The 24,031-nt window shown below is 36.5% G+C and overlaps 2 protein-coding genes and 1 long non-coding RNA gene across 5 annotated transcripts in view; 2 read left to right on the forward strand and 1 right to left on the reverse strand.

Annotated features, from left to right (window-relative positions):
• Window positions 1-7,613, forward strand: part of PPM1D (protein phosphatase, Mg2+/Mn2+ dependent 1D) — a 39,982-nt gene extending 32,369 nt beyond the window's left edge. For both annotated transcript variants that reach the window (XM_054574852.1, XM_054574851.1), the window contains exons 5-6: window positions 1,563-1,805; window positions 5,262-7,613. In XM_054574852.1, coding sequence (XP_054430827.1) covers window positions 1,563-1,805; window positions 5,262-5,819 — 801 coding nt within the window. In that variant the 3' untranslated portion in view covers window positions 5,820-7,613. The remainder of the gene's footprint in view (window positions 1-1,562; window positions 1,806-5,261) is intronic.
• LOC129071557 (uncharacterized) lies at window positions 4,282-12,847 on the reverse strand. Its single transcript, XR_008529273.1, has 4 exons — window positions 12,716-12,847; window positions 11,691-11,739; window positions 5,738-5,863; window positions 4,282-4,334 (listed from the first exon to the last, which is right to left on the reverse strand). It is a non-coding gene; the product is annotated as an uncharacterized LOC129071557 (long non-coding RNA).
• A 514-nt stretch (window positions 12,848-13,361) lies between these two features.
• BCAS3 (BCAS3 microtubule associated cell migration factor) overlaps window positions 13,362-24,031 on the forward strand; it is a 475,802-nt gene continuing 465,132 nt past the window's right edge. For both annotated transcript variants that reach the window (XM_054574853.1, XM_054574854.1), the window contains exons 1-4: window positions 13,362-13,438; window positions 14,834-14,921; window positions 17,512-17,566; window positions 22,141-22,216. In XM_054574853.1, coding sequence (XP_054430828.1) covers window positions 14,851-14,921; window positions 17,512-17,566; window positions 22,141-22,216 — 202 coding nt within the window. In that variant the 5' untranslated portion in view covers window positions 13,362-13,438; window positions 14,834-14,850. The remainder of the gene's footprint in view (window positions 13,439-14,833; window positions 14,922-17,511; window positions 17,567-22,140; window positions 22,217-24,031) is intronic.

The following is a 24,031-nucleotide window of genomic DNA, read 5'->3' on the forward strand; positions in this document are numbered from 1 at the left end:
CTGAGGAAACATGGGGAAGAGATCTCAGAAATGCCCACCTGATAGGTCAAAAAGATAGATATTTATCCACAAGCTCTCAATCCTCCACATGTTATTGGTCACAAGTTGCCCCATATACTTGTATCAGAACGGCTGAGGTTTTGCAGGCAGCCCCTTGAGACATAGGAGCCCAGATCAGGAAGTAGGAGATAAGTGGTGGAGCCAGCCTGAGGTGCTGTCAGGTTATATGTTTGTGCAGCTGGTTGCTGGAACAGTGGCTGGAATATATCTGGTTCAGCACAACATGAGGTAGAGAGCTTTAGGGGTTTTCTATATAAGAGGAAAGAAGTCCAGGCTTTGTCTTGAAATCAGTTATGTATCTCTGGAGCCCATAGTCATAATGTAGTAATAATATTTTGATGATCTTTTGATGTGTGAACTTGTAGACTACAGTCTCCATTTATTCAGTTAACTAGGAAGGTATCTTGTAGATGTCATTAAAGTCCTGGTCTCCGGCAAAGGTGGGGGCAGAGTGGCCTAGAGACACCTGAAGAGAGACTGGGGAAGGAGGCTTTGGGGAGAGAGCTGAGTAGCCGGTGGGATCTCGGTGCTGACTCATCCCCCATGCGGCAGCAGCCATCTTGCTCAGGCAGAGACTTCTTTTTCAACCAATTCCACTCGTTTTCATCATTCAGTTATTTCTAGAGGTACTTTTTAAGACATGTAGGCCTATTTTCTGGAGCACATAATTTTCACATAAGCACATCTCTGTTTTCTGAAACTTAGCAATTATTGACTCCATGTATGATGCTGCAAGTTTTCTTTCAAGCTTCATTTATTTGCATAACATGAGGTCATTAAAGTATTGTCTTTTACCCTTTTTGTTGGTATGTATTTCATCTCTGTGCAATAACAACTTATTGTGTTGCTTTTTTCCTCATGAATGACATTCTGTATTTTAAAATACAGAAATTTTAAAATTCTGTATTGTAAAATACATTTTAAGAATCATTTATATTTCCTTGCCACTAAATTTTGTTCCTATGCTTTGACAATTTTTATTTCTGAAAAATCATTGTCTTTGATTTTTCAGAAGCATCTATTTGAGGAGGAAACTGGCCCTTTACAATGAGGTTTTTTTTGCCATCCTTGATTTTATCTCATTTGTGAATTGTTTATAATAACTTGATGTTTACTTCCCTTTTTAGGTAACTTCTATATAATTTTAATAACTGTATGTAACTTTTTTGCAATAACTGTAAGTTTACACTGAAGACATGTTTTTTGCTACCAAAAAGACAAAAATACAGGTGAAATTTAACGACAGGATAAGGCCTTACTTTATTATTTTTTAAAATTAAGAGTAGTACGGGGGACAAAATTGGGAGAACTGTAATAACATAAACAGTAAAACTTAAAAAAAAATTTAGAGTAGTATTGTTTAACATAGTTTGGGGATCTGTGGATAATGTTTGAAATTTAATTTATTTAGGCCATATTGAACACTTAATTTTTAATTTGATACAGATGTAGTGGTGACTAAATTTGAATTCTTGACTTCCTTCTCCTTCTTTTAAATACAGGGTGAACATGGACAATCTTGTGCCAAAATGCTTGTGAATCGAGCACTAGGCCGCTGGAGGCAGCGTATGCTTCGAGCAGATAATACTAGTGCCATAGTAATCTGCATCTCACCAGGAGTGGACAGTCAGGGAAATTTCAGTAATGAAGATGAGCTCTTTCTGAATCTGACTGATAGTCCTTCTTATAATAGTCAAGAAACCTGCCTGATGACTTCTTCTCCAAGTTCTACACCACCAGTCAAGGTATATAGTTCTATAGTATTTAGGTTGTTTTAGTTCTATAGTATTTAAGACAAGAGTTTCTTTGGTTAGTATTGCCTAAAAACAAGTGACCAGATTTCTTATGTAATAAGACTTTGGCTTTCAACTAGTTTCAAGAAAGTGATGAATCTTTGTCATGTAACTTATTGGCAGTGAGCCATCTTTACACCAGTACTTACTCATCTGAATGCCAACTGTGTGTACAGTACCTAATGGAAAGGTAGTTAGATGTGGCTCCTGAAGAATATATATTTTTTAAAGATTTTATTTGTTTTTAGAGAGAGAGGAAGGGAGGGAGAAAGATAAGGAGAGAAACATCAATCAGTTGCCTTTCACACATCTGCAACTGGGGACCTGGCTTGTAACTCAGGCATGTGCCCTGACTGGGAATTGAACCAGCAACCTTTCGGTTTGCAGGCCTGCATTCAGTCCACTGAGCCACACCAGCCAGGGTGCCCCTGAAGAATATTAACAATATTAATAATTGGAATTTATTGATCCCTTCCAACACTATGTATATTTATAATCATTTCTTTTCTTTGAACACCCTTGAATAATAATGCAGATTAAAACTTTTTAAAGTCTCTTTATTATCCTTTGACTGTTGAGAAGGAGCTTATATTCATCTGAGTATTTGCCTATTTTTCAATTTGAATGTATTTGTCACTTTCGTGTTCCTTAATGTATTTATATTTTGACTAACTGACTTAGGCAGAATAGAGAAGGAGTCATGAGAGTGGAGGTATAAGGGTAAGGGGACAATTTATTTTGATAGGAATAAATATTCTTAATATTAATCTCAAATAAAAAATGATTGCCATCTGCTGATTGGCGTTAGTAAAATTATACATAGATTGCACATAAAGTATGTTTTAAAATTATTTCTAAAGTTCTGAGAAATAATAATCATAGTCAAGATGAGATATATGTGTGCATTAACCTATATGTAGGCATGGTTTTTTGTGAACCAATTGGCCCCACCCAAATATGGGAAAATATTTAGAGCCATTCACAATAATTAGTATTGTTGGATTTGACTTAACAAATAAAGACTAATTAATTTCTGCTCAAGATACTGTGGTTTTGTTTCCCTTTTTTCTTTTTTCTTTTCTTTTTTTTAATATTTATTGACTTAACCATGTGTACTCACAAGTATTTCTGGTTTATTTCACTGTTAAAATAATCCCATGTTTGGTGACATCTATATAAATATAATGACATTTTGGTTAATTTTGAATGATTTTTAAGACTTACCCACATTTAGGCTACGCATTTGAGACTAGGTTTATATATATAGATATGTCAGCTTCTGTTTGAATCTAAAGTAAATCAGATCTTTGTTTTGGGATGGATTAGTACAAATACTTCTAATTAACAATGTATTACTATGGCATGAATTTCTTTTTCCATCCTTTCTTTAAGGCAAGACTAAACTTAGCTGTTTTTACAACCAAGAGCTATAGGAAGGAGCAGTAAGGAAGAGAATTTTTTCAGAAAATTAACACTTAGTTTTTGTTGTTAACTGGGCACAGTGTATAATTAGTTGTTTAATGTTAGATTGATAGATGGAGTGAGAAACTTGATCTCTGAAGTAGTGAAACTTTTAAAATATGTATTGTTAGGAGGTAACTTCTCAATATCACAAATGCCGTATGAACATGGAAGTAGGTTTAGTGATACTAAGTAATCTGGTATGAGCCTAAGAAGTCCAAGTAGTTGCCTGTGCTAACAGATGCAATGTATTACTACAGAATGCCAATAAAAAAGGAAGGAAAAGGAAAAGCTCAAGGAGAAAGTGGGGGAAGAAAAGCCAGCACACCTGTAGTGAGAGAATAATAATCTGTGAATTTAAAAAGACACAGCACAACTGAAATCACAATAAATTGTGTTAACTCTGAAATCGTCCCATTGTTTTTCTTTTATAAAGGAATCCCATCTAATACCTAATGTTGTTACACAACCTAGAACAATATGTTTTATTCCTATCAGTTTCTTGATGCCTATATTAGTGATGTGGTTTCTTGGTAGAAGGAAGCCTTGTCTCTACAGAACTTAACTGCTGCCTGGTCTTGTTGCAAATACCTTTCGTGTATTTAAGCCGGATGAACTCTTGGTCAACAATTATAACTAGATACAGTTTTTTGTGGTCAGCTAGCACATGCTTTTGACCAGGGTAGATACTGGAATCAATCTAAAGCAGAGGGATAAACTCACATACAACTCTTGTCATATTATTGAAAGTCATATGTAAATATTCTAGAACAGAAACTCTTGTTATCTTCTCTCCACACTCATACTTTGAAATAGGGTTGCTGCCCGCCATTGAGTCAGTGTTAAAAGATAAGAATTGAGCTTGGATAAGAACTGTGCAGTATAAAATAAATAAATGAACCAATGACGCCAGAAAGAAATATATTCTTAGTAAAATAAAATAAAATAAAAAAGAAGAAATCTTTCTGGGGCAGTACCAAATTAGGAATTAGGGTTTCTCATCTTCATTCTTCATTGTATCTAAATAATGGAAAAAAATACATTTTTTCAGTAAAGAATGTTCATGTTTATGGTTAGATTGAAATGCTTTTAGGTGGCTTTAATTTCCCTTTTCTTTTTTATTATAGAAACATTAAAGGGAACTTTTTTTTAAATGAATATGCTTTTTTTATATAGCACTTTTTTGAAGTGTTTATTCCTAGTGGATTTTCTATCAGAGGAAGACCAGGCATAGGTCCTCACTTACTATTTTATAAAAGGGTTTACTTGGCCTTTTCAGAATAAATTAATACCCAACACCTAGGTATGTTCAATAAAAAAGATTTGTTTTCCCAGAAAAAAATAATATATTAATATTTTAATAACTTATTTAATGAAGTGAGGAAGCAGTTGAGGGATGTGTTACATACTTGGGGGAGAGGTAGCATTTGTGCTTCAACTTTGTCTTTGAGAAACTACAAGACAGTGATTTTTTATAAGGTATCATCACAGTGGATACCTTATGAATGTTCTTATCCGTCTAGAGATGGGAGGACATTCTCAGTGTATGTAGATCTAGAGCAGTACAGCAAATGGAGTGGTGCATATCTGAATTGCCTGTGAAGCTTCTAAAAAATAATACCTGAAAGTTTGTTTTCACTTCTTTGAGAGGTGCCCCAACCATATTCAGTAGGTTCCCATGAGCCCTGCTTTTCTCAAATCTCAGAACAGCATCTAGTGTTTGGGTGATGGGTGCAAAACAGTAATGTGAGTTTCCTTATGACATAGTTGCTTCAATGTTGCCCTTCACATTTTCCACACTACTAAATTTTCAGAAATTTAGATTATAGAAAGTAGGAAAAAGCCAAATGTGTCACTTATTCTAATGAAACCCCTTCCACTCCCCAAGACTTAGGTTGAATTCTAGGATAAATTATTTCTTATTTGGTTTACTTTCTTGTTTTTCAGTCACTGGAGGAGGACCCTTGGCCAAGGCTCAACTCTAAGGACCATATACCTGCCCTTGTTCGTAGTAATGCCTTTTCAGAGAATTACTTAGAAGTCCCAGCTGAGATAGCTCGAGGGAATGTCCAGGCTGCAGTCGTACCCTCAAAAGATCCAGAACCACCTGAAGAAAATTGCACTAAAGCCCTGACTTTAAGGATTCATGATTCTTTGAATAATAGCCTGTCAGTTGGCCTTGTGCCTACCAATTCAACAAACACCATCATGGACCAAAAAAATTTAAAGATGTCAACTCCTGGTCAGATGAAAGCCCAAGAAGTTGAAAGAACCCCTCCAGCAAATTTTAAAAGGACATTAGAAGAATCCAATTCTGGCCCTCTTATGAAGAAGCATAGACGAAATGGTTTAGGTCGAAGTAGTAGTTCTCAGTCTACAAGCCTCCCCTCAACTTCTCAGCGAAAGAACTCTGTTAAACTTACCATGCGACGCAGACTTAGGGGGCAGAAGAAAATTGGAAATCCTTTACTTCATCAGCACAGAAAAGCTGTTTGTGTTTGCTGAACTGTATCTGGAAAATGGTTTCTTTCCAAATTTAGGATATGAAGCTTTTTGAAGTTGGTGCCGAGGTAGGGACAGACAAAAAAAAAGAAAGAAAGAAAAAAGTATGTTGTTTGACTTTTTGGAATTCAACAGTTTAATCCTATGCCTTGTATTTGCTTGTATTATAAATGTGAATTTTGTAGATGTTAGGGTATATGTTGCTGTAAAATGTGTGTAAATTTGTATCCTTCACACAAACTCAGCCTCTTACCCAGATACACAATAAAAATAACAACAGGGCTAAAAGTTTAAAAAAAAAAATCAAAAGATTATTAGATTTTAGAAGTACATTAACTTTTAAAAATGCTTATTAGGTTACTTGTGATGAAAACTATACAACTTTTTAAAATAAATTATTAAGCAAACTGGAAAAGTGATGTATTTTCATAGTGATCTCTGTTTCACTTAATGTTTCTTAGAGACAACTATTGTCTTTTAAAAATTATTTTTAATTTCTAATTTCATAATTTTTCATATAAGCAGAAGTAGCTGGGTATTAGTCTCCTTGTCCTCATTAAATTCCCATGCAGTATCTCTTATTTCAGTAGCATTTTTCTAAAATATTAATAATCAAAATATACTCACTAAATCTTTGGAATAGAAGGAGGTTTCCCTAAAAAGATGCCCTTTTCAGCTATCCCAGACATTCAGTGGCATTATTAGGTCTTAAAGTAGTTACCTTCTTCTAGTGTTTGCATAAAATATGTGAAGTTTTTCTTGCTATTTCAATAACAGATGGTGCTGCTAAATCCCAACATGTTTAAATTATTTTATATATCGTACAGTTTTCATTGATTATATGGATATATGTTTGTTCATCTAATAAATCAGTGAACTGTTTGTGATGTTGCTGGATTTTTATTGTTGATTTTAATGATTATATTAACTTTCTGTTGTGCCATGATTGTGCTTTTAGAATAACTTGAAATACATGTAATGTTCATTTTTGCACTCTTTAATTTAGAATACATCGAAACAGGCTAAATAGCTAACAATAAAAATATGGTTAAGTCATAGATTGTAAGCATTTGATGAAATATATAGCAATTAAAAATTAATAAAACTGCCCTGCTGGTGTGGCTCAGTGGGTTGAGTGCCAGTCTGTGAACCAAAAGGCATTCCCAGTAAGGGCACATGCCTGGGTTGCAGGCCAGGTCCCCAGTTGGGGGTGTGAGAGAGGCATCTGATCAGTGTATCTCTTGCATGTCCATGTTCCTCTCCCTCTCTTCCTCCCTTTCCCTGTCTCTAAAAATAAATAAAATCTTATTTAAAAATGAGTAGAACTTTGTTAATATAAGAAAAAAAACCTAAAAGGGAGCTAATACTAAAACACTAAGAGTATGTCATTGTGGTGTGGTTAATTGTTATGCAATGAAAATATTTAAATTTGTTAACTTAGAACAAGACCTCTCACTGAAAGGATGAAGAGTTGATTATGTACCTATAGTATGTTAGGTACTGCACAGTTAGAAGCATACCAGTTTCCATAAGAATCAATTGAGAACCAGTGGTCTGGGTAAAACATTACTTGTAGCTAGTTTTTAAAAAGGGTTTTTGGATAATAGTTTGTTTTTCAGATCTATCCAAGATAGAGACATAGCAGCTAGAAGGCACTTTGGGAGTCAATTTATTGTCAAGGGTTTTTTCATCTTTTAGACTTGTGATACCATGTCAGCGGCGCCAAGTAGAAATTCAACAAATCTGAAGGTATATTAAAGAAAGGAAAATCCATTTAGCTACTTCTCACTTTTTTTGCCAGCGTTTGTTGTTTGTTTGTTTGTTTGTTTGTTTTTTTGAAGATTTTATTTATTCAGCATGCCTGGGTTGCTGGCCAGGTCACCAGGTGGGGGCAAGCAAGAGGCAACCGGTTGATGTTTCTCTTACACATTGATGTCTCTCTCCCTCCTTATCTCCCTTCCTTCCCCTCTTTCTGAAAAAGATTTTATTTATTTAGTTTTAGAAAGGGGAAGGGAGGGACAAAGAGGGAAGCATCTATGTGAGAGAAACATATCAGTTGCCTCTTGCATTCTCCCAACTGGGGATCTGGCCAGCATGTGCCCTGACTGGGAATCAACTTTACAGTTTGCCATAGGACGCCCATCCCACTGAGCTACACCAGTCAGGGCTCTACCAGTGGTTTTAAACTAATGTAATGTTATATCTATATGAAATTAAAATTTCCATTTGACTAGAGTAATGGGTTAAGTAATCTTTGAGGCAAAAAATGCCACAGCATTAATTCATATATCTCATCTTTAGTGCAATAGAGTCCAATTACATGCCATACTAGTAGCTATCTATTACTGGAAACATTGGTGTGTGTGTTCCTAGGGTTATTTCAGACCTGTTCTTTAAGGAGTTGAAGATGTTATGTAATCACAAATGTTTTAATGTTTCTATTTTTATTAAATTTTATTTGCCTGTGTAACATCTGCATGATGGAAAATTTATGATGTATAAAATGGTATGAAATGAAAAAATCCCAGCTCAGTCCCCAAGACAGCCAACATTTTCCCCTTGTGTTCTTTGAGTGATCTATGTACAGACATGCAACTAACATGTTTTTATCTTCTAATTTTTTAAGGTTATTTCCATATTAATACATCACAGAGCCTCCTCATTCTTTAGTATCCTGTGTAGTCTGTGGACATACAATTTTGCCATTACTTAACTTACGTCCACTAAAAGGAAAACACTTTTTTAATCATTTTTTTATTGTTATTCTATTACAGTTGTCCCAATTTTCCCCCCTTTGCCCTCTTCTGCCCACCCCACCCAGGAAAAGCTATATTTTTTCCTTTGTACAATACTTATGACACGAGATGTGTGGGATTTTCCTACAGCAGACTGTTAATTTCTGCAGACGCCAACTGGATGCCCTACAGTTCAGTTCTGATACTATATCTACTTGAAGTTAACAGATCTCACAAGACTGCCCTCACTTCACATACCAGTTACAGTCACTTACACGTTTGATCAACTGGCTATAACCCAGGGTTTCCACAATCCCCTTCACAGATTTGATAATTTGCTAGAAGTCTCACAGAACTTGGAAACATGTTTACTGGTTTATTATATAATAAAGAATACAGATGAAGTGATATATGAGGCAAGGTTCAGAAGAGTCCCAAGTGCAGGAGCTTCTGGTCCCATGGGTTTGGGTTTGAGGTGTACCACCCACCTGGCATGTTAGTGTTCACCAGTCTGAAAGCCCTGTGAACTCCACAGTTCAGGGACTTTTCTGGAAGCTTCATCATATAACCAATTCAGTTAGTTCAGTTTCCAACCTCTTCCCCTCCCAGGAGGAAGTGGTCTGGTGAGGCTGAAAATTCACCTTCTAATCATGGCTTGTTCTTTCTGTTGACCAACCCCCATCCTGAAGCTATCCTGGAGCCCACTGACAGTCTCGCCTCTTAAGGACAAAAGATGCTCCTATCAGTAAATTCCAAGGCATTTAGAATCTCTGTCAGAAAGGGGTCACTGACAGGCTGGTGCATATCTCTCTAACCCAGCACTTTCCCTCTCGGGAAAGTGAAATAAAAGCTGCTTTCTGGGGGAAAAAAAGAAAAGAAAGAGGTCAATGACCAAAGGCAAAAGATGCTCCTAACACCTTTAGTTGCTTAGGAAATGACAAAGGTTAGGAGCTCTAACCAGGAGCCTGGAAGAAAAAACAAAATGTGTATTTTATATCAAAATATCACATTTGCACACTGGCTCTTTTCAATATATATGTTTTTAAAATTTTAGAAACATGGATTTGTTTTTCTACTTAACTGATGCATTCACTGGTTGCTGCTTAGATGTATGCAGAGAAATCAAACCCACAGTTTTGGCCTATCAGGCCAACGCTCTGAGCTACCTGGCCAGGGTGCTTTCCAATGTTTTGTAGAACAGGGAAATCTTGACCTATTTATTTTATGCCTCAAAGATTAAAGTATGTATTAGTTACATATTGCTGCATAAAAATACTTCAAAATTTAGCAGCTAAAACAATAAACATCTCCATAGTTTCTGAGGGTTAGGAATCTGAGAATGATTTTGCTAGGTTACTGTCTCATGTGGTTGCAGTCACCCGAAGACTTCACTAGGGCTGGAGGATCTGCTTCCCACAACACTTATCTGTTGGTAGGAGGCCTGATTTCCTAGCCATATGCGCCCTTCCACAGGGCTTCTCACAGTATGTCCATTAACTTACCCCCAGGGCAAATGATACCAGAAAAAGCAAGGGAGACACCACAGTCTTTTGTAACCTAACCTAAAATACCATATGAATTAGGCTGTATTTTTAGATGCAGACTAAATCAGATTAACGTAGGAGGGAACCACACTCCATGAGTACCAAAATGTATCATTGTGGGTCACCATGGAGGCAGTCCATCACAATCTAGGAAGAAGAGGTTTTTCAGTATTACTTTCAGAAGGTTTATACTAGGTTTGCTTTGGTAACATTAATAATGTTATTTTTATTATCTTCCAGATATTTGGAAGACTGCTCTAATGGAGTGAGTCATTTTAAATGTATCTTTCCCCTAAATACAGGGGTGGGCAAAGTAGGTTGTTATTCGTATGGAAAATAATACAGTAATTAATAAATAATAACAATAAATTTTGTGTTTTTTGTACTCACAACAACCAAGTCTCCTTCTGTCACCATAAGTTTTTTTTGTTTTGTTTTGTTTTTTAGATTTTAAAGCAATTTTTATCCAGGGTTAAATGGGGAAGGTAAATTATGTCCTGGGTATCATTAAAACAGTTGATGAAATTAATTTTTTGTTTTTTGTGAATAGCTTTACTTTCTGGTATCTTTAATTATAAATACCATCTCCAGATTTCAGGATAAACTTTTGGGGTTCTGAAATGTAATTTTTCCTGTTAGTGAATAGAGCATTATGGAAAATATGAACACTCTCTTATGTTAAAGAGCTTATATTTTAGCTAAACAGACAATAGAATTATACATTAATCAACTAGATAACAGCCACAAAGTACTATTAATGTGTCAGAGATAAAGGGCAACTATACTTGATAGTTTGCCTGGGACAGTGCTACTTGTATCTTTTTAAAATATTTAATTATTTTTTAATAGAGTCCCATTTGAAGAAATCTTTCTTGTAGAATGGCCACTTTTTAAAAACCTCGTTATTTCTCCTTTTCCTTGTCCAAAAGTTAAAATATTAATGTTCACCATGGTTCTATGTGAAATCAGATTATTTCACCACTGCTTAAATCATGTAATTATTTTAAAAATTTTTTAAATTTATTGATTTTAGACAGAAAGGAAGCAAGAGTGAGAAACATGATTTGTTGTCCCATTCATTTATGTGTTCATTGGTTGCTTCTTGTATGTACTCTGACAGGGATCCAACAACCTTGGTGCATCGATCAGGAGAATGCCCTTACCAACTGAACTACCTAGCCAGGACCTAAATCATGTGATTATTATCCAAGTGTTTTGGGTGGCCAGGGTGAGTCATAGTTTGCTTGAGGCTAAAAAAAAGAGGATCCTATCAAAACAAACACACAAAATATAAAGTGACCTTAAAATTTCGTTTGCATATGGGTGGTGCCCTGACAGTTCCCTGGGGACTTTAGGAGAAGCAATTTTAGTCATTAATAATTTAATATGATGGACATGGTAGCAACCGGAAGAACACAGAACTCTGACTTGAGCTCACTCTTCAACACTGAAAATGAGTGTTTCCCAGCTGGGATTGCTCAGTCACAAGAACAGATTGCTGAAAAGTTTCCCCAGGTCCCATTACTTTGAAATGGCTCATGAACTGGTAATATGTACCAAGCATTCACAAGTTACTTCTATTCAAAAAAGATTACCATAAATTTTACTTTGTATTTGAAGGCTCTTGAGAGAATCACAGCATCTCTGTAGAGAAAAATAAATGGGACTTAGAATTAGCTCGTTGGTTAATTAGTTATTTTGGAGAAATTTCTAACTGGTTTTTAGAACTTTAAATTTGTTTACTCCTATAAAAATCCTATGAGGCTCATAATATTCCTTCTACAATTTACAAAGGGTGAAACCAAGACAGAGAAATTCACTCCCATATCAATGGCAACTATTTACTGGTTAAAAATGGGAGGCAATAATACTCATCTGACCAGTTTTCTCTTAAAGCCACTTCCATGATGATGATGAGACTCAATTATATATTTTTTTATTTCAGTCACTCTTGATAAACAACAAAGAAATAAAAAAAATCTGAAATATAAAAAAAAGTGGAACTTTACCAGTGTTCCTCCTATTTCTAAATGTCAGCACTCAGTTGCTCAAGCCTGAAACAAGCATCACCCTTGATTCTTTTTCTTCTATCCCACATCCAAGGCATTACCAAGTTCTGTCAATTCTTAATTCCAAAATATTCTGAAATTGACGACTTTTTACCTCCACTACTTAACTTCTGCGCTCAGTTCTAGACCGATCTTCCACTTTGTCTAACTGAAAAATAGCCTCCCTGCTTGATCCACTGCTTCCATTTTTGTCCCCTCCCTGACAAAAGTTTAATTTCTGTTTAGTAGATACAATGATCTTTTAGAAATGTAAATACACCATCTTGACACTTCCTAGCTTTAAGTCCTCCAATAGATTCTCACCCTAGAATAAAATTGAAACTCATAATTCTATACAAGACCAAAGTCCATCTGGCCACTGCTTACCTCCCCTAACTAGTTTTCCATCACTTTATATACAACTTAGTTCACTTTGGTTAAACCATAGTGTTTTTCCACAAAATTCATTCCCTTCTTAGAGCCTTTATTCAATAAACCGATACATATTATCTTTATTGTATAAAAATGTAACGGACGAAACAGCACCGGTTAGATATTGATCTCTTTCTTACGGCAGGCAGAAGCAGGGAAGGAAGGAGCCAGGCGTGGTCCATAAACCTAGATCAAACTGACAGGATTAATCGCCGAACCTCTCGTTTTACAGCAGCACCTTCTTGGCTCCTTCATTGCTCACCACCCTCAACCAGCTTAGGGCTCCCGGAAGGTAAACACATCTACAAGGGCGGAACAGAAGGCGGGTTCGGAATGGGTAAGTGGTCAGCTAAAAGTGATTGGCAGCTGCCATGTCCACGTGCTTTGAGCTTCGAACCAGCTGTCGCGAGAATTCGATGTAAACAGACCAGTCCCCGGGTTCTTGGATTCTCAGCTTGAGACTGAGGTGAGGTGTACAGGAGTATGTGGCGTGATGTTTTTTGATAAAGCCACGAAGGTACTGTCTGCAATAGAAAATAGGCATGTCCGTAATTCCTCCCCACCTGCCGGCAATCACAACCGAACCTGACACCTCGGTTTTGTCCGAATTTACATACTGTTTTGTTTTTCCTGGAGCCCCAGCGGATTGGACAATTTCAGGAGGCGGGTCCGCCTCTTTTCTACTTGCTGGTTGGCGGAGCTGACCTCTAAGGGCGGTGCTCAGGCCTAGCCAGCTTGCTTCTCGGATTGGCTAAAAAGGTAGTTCCGCTGAGGCGTGGTAGGAAGTGGTAGCTGTCAATCAAGAGGGGACTCCAAACAGTGAGCCTAGAGCTGGAGAACAGCGTTTACCGGCGGGGCGGCCGGTGAGAAGGCTGGAGGGGCTGTGGCTTTGGGAAGCCTTGGAGAGGACGGGGGCCAAGCAGCGTGAGGGGAGAGGGCTTGACTAACAGGAATTCGGCGAGGGAGAGCTGTCGAAATTGGAGGGGGAGGGGAGGAAGGAAGGGCAAGGGGCCAGAGGGCGGCCGGGGGCAGCGGTAGCTACGTGTTGGAGGTTAAGGGGTTAGCACTGTGCTAGTGTCTTTCAGAAGAGTGGGGCCTGAGGGACTGGCCAGGGTCGTCCTCAGGACAGGGCCCTTTTAGGACAGTTTTTGGGAGGCTGTGTTTCGGAAATAAAGGGTGGTATAGAAATGAGAGGGCTGTGGGGCTGGAGGTGAAGATACCCATAGAGGAAGGGGTTCCTGGGCTACTTGGGGCAGAAGGTGTTTTGGTTGTAGCAGATGGGACTTAACAGTTTGAAAGTTGTCAAATAAGGCGACGGAATGCTCCCTACTTAGAAGCGAGGGTTTTAAGGGCTCTCAAGATTAATTCCAGGCTGTGGGCTCTTCTGAGCCCTGTAAGGGATATTTAATACTCCTGTCAATGCTCCTTTAAACCTTAACCAAATACACTGCATGCTCTTAAAACCTCCCCAATGGATCAGGTGCTTACTAGACATTCAAGGGTCAGGATTCAGTGATATGACAGGAAAGGATAAGGGGCTTCTAATGTCATGAGTTTATTACTTAGACTCTGGTGATTAGGTTTCAGTAGCAGGGGGTTAACAAAATTGACTTTTAAAATCTTGCTAAATTATGACCATGCAGTCTTTTAAAAAAAATATGGCATGTAACATTGTATTAGTTTCAGGTGTACAACATAATGATTTGATACTTGTATATTTTGTGAAACGATTGCCACATTGTCTAGTTAGCATCCATTGCCACGCATAGTTACAATATGCTTTCTTACAGCCCACCAACAGTCTTAGTTGGGTGGTATTACCCTTCTGTTCCATTTGGTCTTGAAATATTGTTTCATGTGTATTTTCACTGTCTCAACATAAGATTTCAGTACATTTTAAAATTTTGGCTTACAAAGGTAGCACATTTGCTTTTATGAAGTGATCCTGTGCTAGACTTGCCATCCATGATCTGGTTCTCTTCCCTTTCTAATTTATGTTAACAGTAGATCAAAGGGTCCAGCAAGAGTCTTAACTAGTTTTGTGGTTCTGAGGTTTGGTTTAAATGAAAAAAAACTTGGTAATTAAAAATTTTTCTTATCACCTGCCTTTCACCTCTTCTTGTGTAACAGGAATTGCTGGGAAATTTTTGTACATTTTAGGCACTTTTGATAAGGGATTGCTAGTGAGCAACCACAAACTTTTCTCCCTACTTCCAGCAATACTGATCCATTTTTCCTAATTTTTGTTCTGGAAACAGGTTTTGTGAATGAAGCTATGGCTACAGATTCTCCCAGAAGACCCAGTCGCTGTACTGGTGGAGTTGTGGTTCGCCCCCAGGCTGTCACGTGAGCAAATTTCAGATAATCCTAATACAATAGCTGAAGGAAAGATTACTCAGAATAGTAATTAATTTTCAGGTTTCCTTTCTGAACAGTGATTATTTCTGTAGAGTCTATTTAATATTGGCTATACAGGATGATAAATATCATTGCCAAGGGCAAATAAAAGCGATAATTGGAGGGTCAAGTTGATATATTCAGCAGATTTACAGAGTACCTTGAAAAGCACTATGCTAAACCCTCAAGAGTAATGTTTTCTTGTACTTTTGATTTAACAATTTGGTGGGTTATTAAATCAATTTATTGGATTAGGACCATTATTTTTAAAAAGGAAGTAGAATGTAGTAGAAAATATAGTTGAGAGTATTGTTTTGTGTAACGCACACAGATATATTCATATGTATGTATATGTTTACTAGCATGTGATATAAAATGTATCTCATTCTAATGTCTCAGTCAGAAAGTTTCAAAGTCAATATCATAAAGAGTACATTTCTGTATTTTAAGCCTTTTTGATAAAGCATATGTATATTTTCTAGGAGCATATCATCTAATGTGGTTTTAAGATATATATGCTTGAAATCATTATAAGCAATAAAAAAGATACTAGCAAAACAGCATGTGAATTTAGAGGGAGTGTTTTTGTGGGTTTTTTATTGTGAGTATTTTAGTATTTTAAATCCAAAAAGGTTTTGTTGAGAAGCTAACATTTATAGTATACTTCAAAGGCTGAATACTGTTTGGGCAGTTAGAATCAAGGGTAATTTTAGGCAGAGGGAATAGAGTGAGCAGATGTGGGCAAGGCAAGCTATTTTCATAAATGATATACAGAAAAGTTAGCCTATTTGAAGTAGGTTTAAGTGGACAGTTACAACCGTACAATACCTACTATAGAGGTAAGATTTGTGTTTTGCTTTTAAAATACTCAAAAGGGAATTGCAGCATTTTTTATTATTTCCCTTGGGAAGTTCAGCGTGTTACATAAAGATTGCCTCCTCAGACTAGCAAAAGTTTATGTGTAATATAATATTTTACTACAATACTTTCTTTTTTTCTTCCTGCATTTTCCAAGGCTATATGTCTTTGTTAACTATGGACCATGGCAATAAGTTAATAAGCATGTTTTAAACTATGAGTTAGTTACTATTTCATTGTTCGTTTTAGAGGTGAGGAGACCAAAGTAGAGAGAAATTAAGTAAATTGTTCTCAGTAAAGGCCAAGAAGGAGAACTTGGAGCAAACCCAGGCAATTTAAAAAAATCTTCATTAAGTATATTTTTTAACGGTGCTTGAGCATCTACTCTATGCTAAAGTAGTGGCTTATAGATTCTGGAGATAGAAGATAAATATAAGAGATTGATTTCTTTCTGTAATAGAGTTCATTTACATTCTAGTGGGGGAAACAGCAAATAAGTAAAGTAATTATAAGCTCTGATCAGTGTAGTGTGCTGTGATAGAGAAGGACAGTGGGGAGTACTACTTAAGGCTATCAGGGAAGGCTTCTCGGAGGAAGTAACACTTTAGTTGGAGGTCTGAAAGGGAAGGCAGTGTGGAAAGGAGTTGAGGCAGAAGGCTGGCATAAAGGTCTTGATCAAAAGAAAAGCTTGATATAATCAAGGAATTGAAGTTGCATATAACCGAGGCAGAGTAAATTAAGAAAAATGAGTTTGGAGAGGTAGACCTAATCAAAATGTATTTTTCTTTTTTCAGGTCTAGTTAGTTTTGTAGGTATTTAAGGTATATAGGATTTAGGATAACTCTGATTATTTTCTTAAATGTAATTTTTCACATCTCTTTGGATTGAATTTGTTTTGGTATTTTGAAGGCTTTTTTTCTCCATTTGCTGATATCCATATACTTCCCATTTAAAATATCTTAATATCCTTTTGCATTTTAATACTTTCCCATGTTGAGAGGGAAGGAGGGAGGGGGGTAATAGGGAAAAAAAGAGAAAGGGTCAAATCAAGGGACATATATGAAGGACCCATGGACAAAGCCAAAGTGGGGAAGGATTGAGGGTGGGAGGTGGGGATGGGTGGCGCAGGGGAAAATGGTGGTGGGAAAATGGAGACAAATGTATTTGAATAACAAAAAGAAAAAAGAAAAAGAAAGGAATTCAGAAAAAAAAATACTTTGCCATGTCTTGTCTATGGCAGAAGTTCCCTGTAGAAAAATATAGATCCATTTTTTTACATATGGATAAGGGACTAAGTTCATAACCAATCTAGAGGAGAAGGTCACTAAAGGCCAAGTCATCAGCAACAGTTTTTCTTGCTCTACTAGGGCATTCTGCTCTGACTCAAGAGGAAGGTTGTGCCTTAACCAAGTCTCCTGTCATCTCTGCTGCAAGTATGAGTTAGAAGTTATCTATATCAAATGAAGAGAGCGTGACTTTTCAGAAGAGACAATATTTAAACATGTTAACATCTCATTTGCATTTAATAACATACCATGAAACTTTATCGGGTTATGAGAGTTGGTCTTCTTTTCCCCTTTTAAAAAATTATTATGAGGGACTTTCTTAGGGCTTCTTAGAAAGAGCTTTTCCATGTTTGCTTTAATCTGTCATAAATTTTTTCCAATTCACCCCTTTTCAGGGAGCAGTCCTACATGGAAAGTGTTGTGACTTTTCTACAGGATGTTGTGCCACAGGTAAGTGTCTATGTTTTAAGAAACAGTAGATTTTACCATTGGCCAGGGAGCCTCTGAAGTGTTCTGTTTCCCAAACTTGATACTGGTATCATCAACTTAAAAATGACTTGATGTTTTAGCATCCTGGACATTGGTGTGGTGGAACTATACTTGTTATTAGATGTGCCTTAGTTTTGTGCTGACAGTGGCACAGTTATTATTCCTCAGGACTTGCTCTCCTAAGAGGAGTCAGGTGAAAGATGGGACTTAGAACTGTCTAGTTGGGTTCTGTTTCCAAAATCTTTCTCTTGTCCTAGTTAAATGTTGCCTGTTTGATGTGAGAGAAGCGATAAATGCTTTACATTTCATTAACTAGATACTATGTTAACTAAATACTGAGCACAAATATACATCTCTTTCATATTGAGCGGTATTTTTATGCCACATAGAATATGTCTTGTTACTCTAACCTATGAGAGAGTAAGCCCCTTACCCTGCCCTCTACATACAGAGAAATGAAGAATGAGCTACCCTCCTAGAATCATCATTAGTGCACTGTTGCCCATACTGAACATATGTATCACTTGGCACACTTGTTAAAAATGATAATTTCCAGGCTCTTCCTTCAGAGAGCTCAATTCAGTGGAATTGAGGTGCCATCTAGTAACTTGTGCTATAGGAAGAATCTCAGGTCGTTCTTATGAAACAGTAGCTTTGGGAAGCACCATTTAGTGGAACTACAGAAGGGGAAGGTTTCTGTTTTCTTTGACTGTTAATGTATGTATAACTGCACTGTTCAAAGAGAACATTCATAGATCCAGTGTCCCAGTTTTATGAGAGAGTCCTAGAAAACACTAGAATACAGATTTCAGTTGTATTAAACAAATAGTATTTATCAAATACCAAGGAATGTTGGTATTTCTTTATTATGTTCAGTCAATTTTAATGAAAATAGGTCACAAGGACAAGTTCTGTATGTCTGCAGGGGCATGTAAGGAGAAACACATGCTTTTCTTTCTTGAGGAACTTGACTGGTAAGGGAAGTCAAATTTTTTTTTAAGATTTTATTTATTTATTTTTAGAGAGGGGAAGGGAGGGAGAAAGAGAGGGAGAGAAATATTAATCTGTGGTTGCATCTCACATGTCCCCTGCTGGGGACCTGGCCTGCAACCTAGGTATGTGCCCTACACTGGGAATCAAACTGGCAACCTTTTGGTTTGTAGGCCAGTGCTCAACCCACTGAGCCACACCAACTAGGGCTGAAGTCAAATTTCTTGAAAAAACCAGAGGTAGTAGCAACAGGTCAGTTAGTGTTACACATGGTAGTAAAGATTGAATATTTAATTGCGAAGGGAATACATAGAAAAGAGTGAAAGAGTTAAGTCCCAACGGTCATTGTAAGAAGCATTAATAGAAATGAATGGAAAGGCTGTGTATTTGATGTTGAGGGAAGCTATTTAGCTGGGTCGGTAGGCAGTAGGGTTGCTGTGGCTGGAGAGCATCCTGTGTTCTGCAGAGAATGTCAGGCGTAGATATTATATGAACTGCTCCTTCTCATAAGCCCTGAGCCCTGGCATGAGGCTAGTTCCAAAGAAGGGCATTTAAAAGGTTTGTAGTTTGTTTGCCCCTAAAGTGCCTCTTTATCAAATTTTTACAAAGGTACCTTTTGCACCAGTGGAAACCCTACATAACAAGCAGTTCTGGTTGCTAGAGGAGAAAGGCTGTGGGCAGGGGCTTGGAGGAAGTAGAGAATTTAAGAATTAGAATTTCATTCAAGAAATTTGTTATGTAAGTCATTATTCTAGTTACTGTGGAAAGAAAGCAAAAATTCAGGCAGCAGACATTTCCTTGAGCACCTATTATGGATCCAGCACTGTTTCAAGTTGAGGGGATATTCTTGCCCATCCTTAAGGCTTCATGGTCTAGTGCAGCAGTTGGCAAACTGTTTCTGTAAAAAGCTAGATAGGATAAGCTTTTGCAGTTCACATAATCTCTGTAGCAACTACTCAGCACTGCTTTCTTTGAAAAGCCAAGGGCAGGGTTATATTAAAACTTTATGAGCACTGGTGGTAGGCCAGATTTGGTGACTTATGGTCTGTTTTCTTTTTAATTTAAATTTTACTTTTTAATTATAGTTTACATTCAATATTATTTTGTATGGTTCTTAGGTGTACAGCATGGTCTTTTTTTCTACATTTAATCCCAAATCTCCTATTGGTACTTTGCGGTCACCCATTTGGAAAATATTTTTTCTGATGATATCATGTTCCAGCTCCTGCTGTATTCTGGGAATCATCAGATTCATGGAGCCTGGAAATTATCTTCAAGTTCTCTAAATATTCCCAAAAGGGAGTAAATGTGTTAAATTGGTATCAGCTAAATAGAGTGAATTCCCATTGTGTTTAAGAGATGTCATTGATTTAACAAAGAAAAAAAGTTAAAGCTCAGATCTTTTCATTTTTGAAAATTTCATATTTTTATTGTAAAAAATTATAGCCAGCCCATATGTCAAAAGCAGGCCAAGAAATTATGATATGTTGTTCCTATAGAGCAATTTGCTGTTATTAGAAATTATACTTTTGACAGCAGCACACAGTGAAAGTTTTTCTTTACAGTGAAAAAATAAAACAACACAACCCATCTACAGTGATCCTACCTGCCTCTTTTAAAATTTAGCAATAATTTATGAATGTGTAGATGTGTTAGAAAACAGATAAAGAATAAAAGGAGAAATAAACAAATCCTGTCAGTAATGGAGTGAAAGTTTTGACTGAAGAAGAGCCTGAGATAGGAAAAGAAGTTCTAAATGTAATACGGTATCTCAGATTGAATCCCGGAGCAGAGAAAGGATATTAGTGGGAGAACTGGTGAAATCCAATAAAATCTCAGGCTAAATTAATTGTAATGCATCCGTTAGTTTCATAGTTTTGACAAATGTACCGTGGTAAGGTAAGAGTTGGTTAGATTACATAGTTCACATTAGGGGAATTAGAATTAGGGGAATCTGGTTGAGGCATATATGAGAACTTTCTGTACTATTTTTAGTAATCTACAATTATTCCAAAGTAAAAAGTTTATTTTTTAAAAAGAGAGTGTTCAAGGATGAGAAGAGCAAGACTAAGGGAGAAGAAAAAGAAGGTTGGAAAGATAAAGTTGATGATAATGATGAGATGGTTGAAGGTAAAGTTGGTGATAGTGTGGGTTTTTCTCTTTAAAGGAATTAACTGCACTGTTTACATCTCGCTTGTTTTGTTTTTTTTTAAAAAGGCAATTGAAATCACAAGGACTTTTTTGTGTGTAGTAAATCTGCTATTAAAGTAACTGTCTTTTAATAGTTTTTTCAATGGCCAATAATTTTGTACGATAAGTACAGGGGCTATAAATTGGCATGGAAATTTAAAGCAGGTCATGTATAACACAAAATACATATATGGGATGGTAGTTTTTTGTATGATTTTGACATAACTTATGTTAAATAATAGTTCCCTGAACTCAGAACCACTTTTTTTTGACATTCTAAATGCTTGTAAGTACATACAATCTTTAAAAATTTCAAAAGCAAGAATATTCAAAGCAAGAATAAAAACACTTGCTTTGAATACTGATGAGTACCCTTGACACTTTTCCTTTGACTTCAGGGCAAGTTTATGTTTGTCTTTATGACCCTTGCAGGCTGGTAGGAACTAGCTAATAGGTTGGATCTAGGAGCCAGGTCAGAGACTGAAAAGGTAATGCTTTTCCCCCACCCCCACCGCTGACCCGTGCCCTTCAGCTGGAGAACTGGAGGCAAACAGAAAGTAATACTCCTTTTTGTGTGTGTGTGTGACTGCAAACAAGTGATTTTATTCTTGTCTTTTGTGCTATATTTCTAATCCTAGAAGAGAAGAACAAAGCTTTTAATTGCTTTATGATTTAGGAAAATGAGGTATTATGCATATATTATCGTATTTATGTCAGTAAGTACATTAAAAATTATTTTTCAATTACAGTTGACATTCAATATTTATTAGTTGCAGGTGTACAGCCTAGTGGTTAGACAATTATATAATGTATGAAGTGATCCCTGTGCCCTGCCACCCCTGATAATTCTAGCACCCATCTGGCACAATATGTAATTATTACAATATTATTGACTATATTCCCTATGCTGTAAGAAAGTAATATTTTTGACAATTCTGGGTAGAGTGTAATTGAGTGTTCATAAATACCAGGGTACTAAATAGATACTTATGGTAGTTTTGTTTATTTCTTAATCCTTCTTATATATTGACCAATATAGAGAGTGATTTAGTTTTTTGAGCACCTTTGTATTATAATGGTATTTTCTGATAGACTATGATTGTTATATTTTAGGTTTCTGCAGTTCTACAGTAGGTTACCCCCCCCCGCCCTTTTTTTTTAACCAAGGTTATCAAACTCCTGGATACTTTCTTTAGGAATAAAAATATTACAAAATGTCTAGTTTCCAAGATGTAGGATTGGTGAAATTGCAGAGGGATAAGAGTTGGTTTTATTTAAGTTACTCTTTGTTTTGAACATCAGTAATATTAGAGTTGTAAAATATTTTTATTCAAACATTTCTGTTTACTATGCAGGCTTACAGTGGAACACCTCTAACAGAAGAAAAGGAGAAAATAGTCTGGGTCAGATTTGAAAATGCAGATTTAAATGGTATGGTTTTAACTTTTTGGGATATGAATTAAATGTTTGCTTGAGGTTGACCTGATTCCGACAAAGAACTCTTTCTTGAGTCAGATTACTTTCTCTCTCAGTAACTTTTTAGTTTTCAAAGTAAATTTATTTTTAATTTTAAAAGTAGCATAATCACACTGCAGAAACTTCATTAGAACTAATAGTGTATTGTACAAGTAACTTTAACATATCATAGCTAGTCTTAAACTTTAAGTCCAAGTGAGAGGGGGTTGCCCTTTATCTGTTTCCCAGACTTCCATGTTTGTCATGTCCTGACTGAGTTTGGGAGGCATTGGTGAGAGATTGAATGAGAGATGGCTGAGAGGGAAAAAGATTATTCCCTCTCCTTCTCCCTGTCAGCAGCAGCATTTCCTCTGTGGTTCTAGGTTCCCCTGGGCAACTCCACCTTAGGTTCAGTTTCTGCTGTATTCTCCTCGCCTACGGGTAGTAATGACTTCCTGCTGTTGCTAATCCAGTAGGTTGCCTCACAGTTTCTGTTTTGGCTTCTCAGCTAACCGGTGCTCTGCATTAAATTCCTGATATAAATACAATGAATTGTTTTAATTTTCTATTTGGACCTTGATTTGTCTCCTCCAGACGTTTCAAATGTGGTGCCATATTTTCCTTTAAGCTGCTCTCCAGGATGAGAGAAGCTAAGTGTTGTTTCTGCAATTGGTTTTTTTTTTTTTAAATTTTGGATTCTTTATCAGCTGGTTCATCCAAATAATGACAACTTGTTGGGCCCTCTTTATATGGAATAAAACATTCATTTGTAGGGGTAATTATTGATAATATGTAAACTTTTCCTACTATATGTCTTTTAGAAATCTTATTATATTTTTAATTTTCATTTTGTGACTCAAATTTCCTTCTCTTTCATTTTGTGACTCAAATTTCCTTCTTTACTAGCAAATCCTTCCTTTTCCTTCTTTATTAATAGCTATAATACAGGGTTTGAATTGAACTCTACTCTGGTGATTGCTCTCTGTTTCTTCCAGCAGTCCTGAGAACTCTGCTTTTCTGCCTGAAATTATAAAGTACTTCCGATTGGCCCCTTGCCTCCAGGCTGCATCCTGCTCCATATGGTTTATCGTGGTTAGGGCAGATGATCCAGTCTTGGGTTCTCCTAGGTATCTCCATTTCTAATCAATGTGTTAATTTTGGCTGTTGTTAAGTAGACATCACGATTTTTGGAGAATGGGACAAAGGCCTTTTGTATCATGATCACTGTTCATTTCTCTTTCCCAGCAGTCTGATTTATTCCTAAACTTGTTTTTCTTAAGATTCCATATTGAAAAAAACATAGCCAAAGCAGTTTAAAATCCTAACATTTTTCTATCAAATTCCCCAAGAGTATGCATATAGTTTGAGTCCCAAAACACATCAAGTTCTCCATCTGGTTTACTACACTGTAACAAGAATTGTCAAGTCTCTAGTTTATGAGGGGAAATTCTTAGGACCTGCTAGACTTGTGGACTCACTGCCTATTCTAATGTCAAGTTGAGTACTAAACTTAGGTATCAATTTTTATATTCAACATCTCTTGTTTTAGCTGCAAGTGATTGGTTTAAGGTAATCTAAAATTTTTTAAAAATTGTGATAAAATGCATATGGAGTTTATCATCCTAAACATTTTTTTAAGTGTACAGTTTAGTAGCCTGAAGTACAGTAAGTCCTCCCTTAACATTGTTTATAGGTTCTTGGAACTGTGGTGGAACAAGGTACAACAAAACCAATTTTACCATAGGCTGATGGATATGAATGAGTTAATTTCCCACAATATCTCATCAACAT

This window comes from Pteronotus mesoamericanus, unplaced genomic scaffold (genome assembly GCF_021234165.1).
Source record: "Pteronotus mesoamericanus isolate MK-2021 breed Mesoamerican mustached bat unplaced genomic scaffold, CSHL_Meso_final contig_269, whole genome shotgun sequence".
NCBI lineage: Eukaryota > Metazoa > Chordata > Mammalia > Chiroptera > Mormoopidae > Pteronotus > Pteronotus mesoamericanus.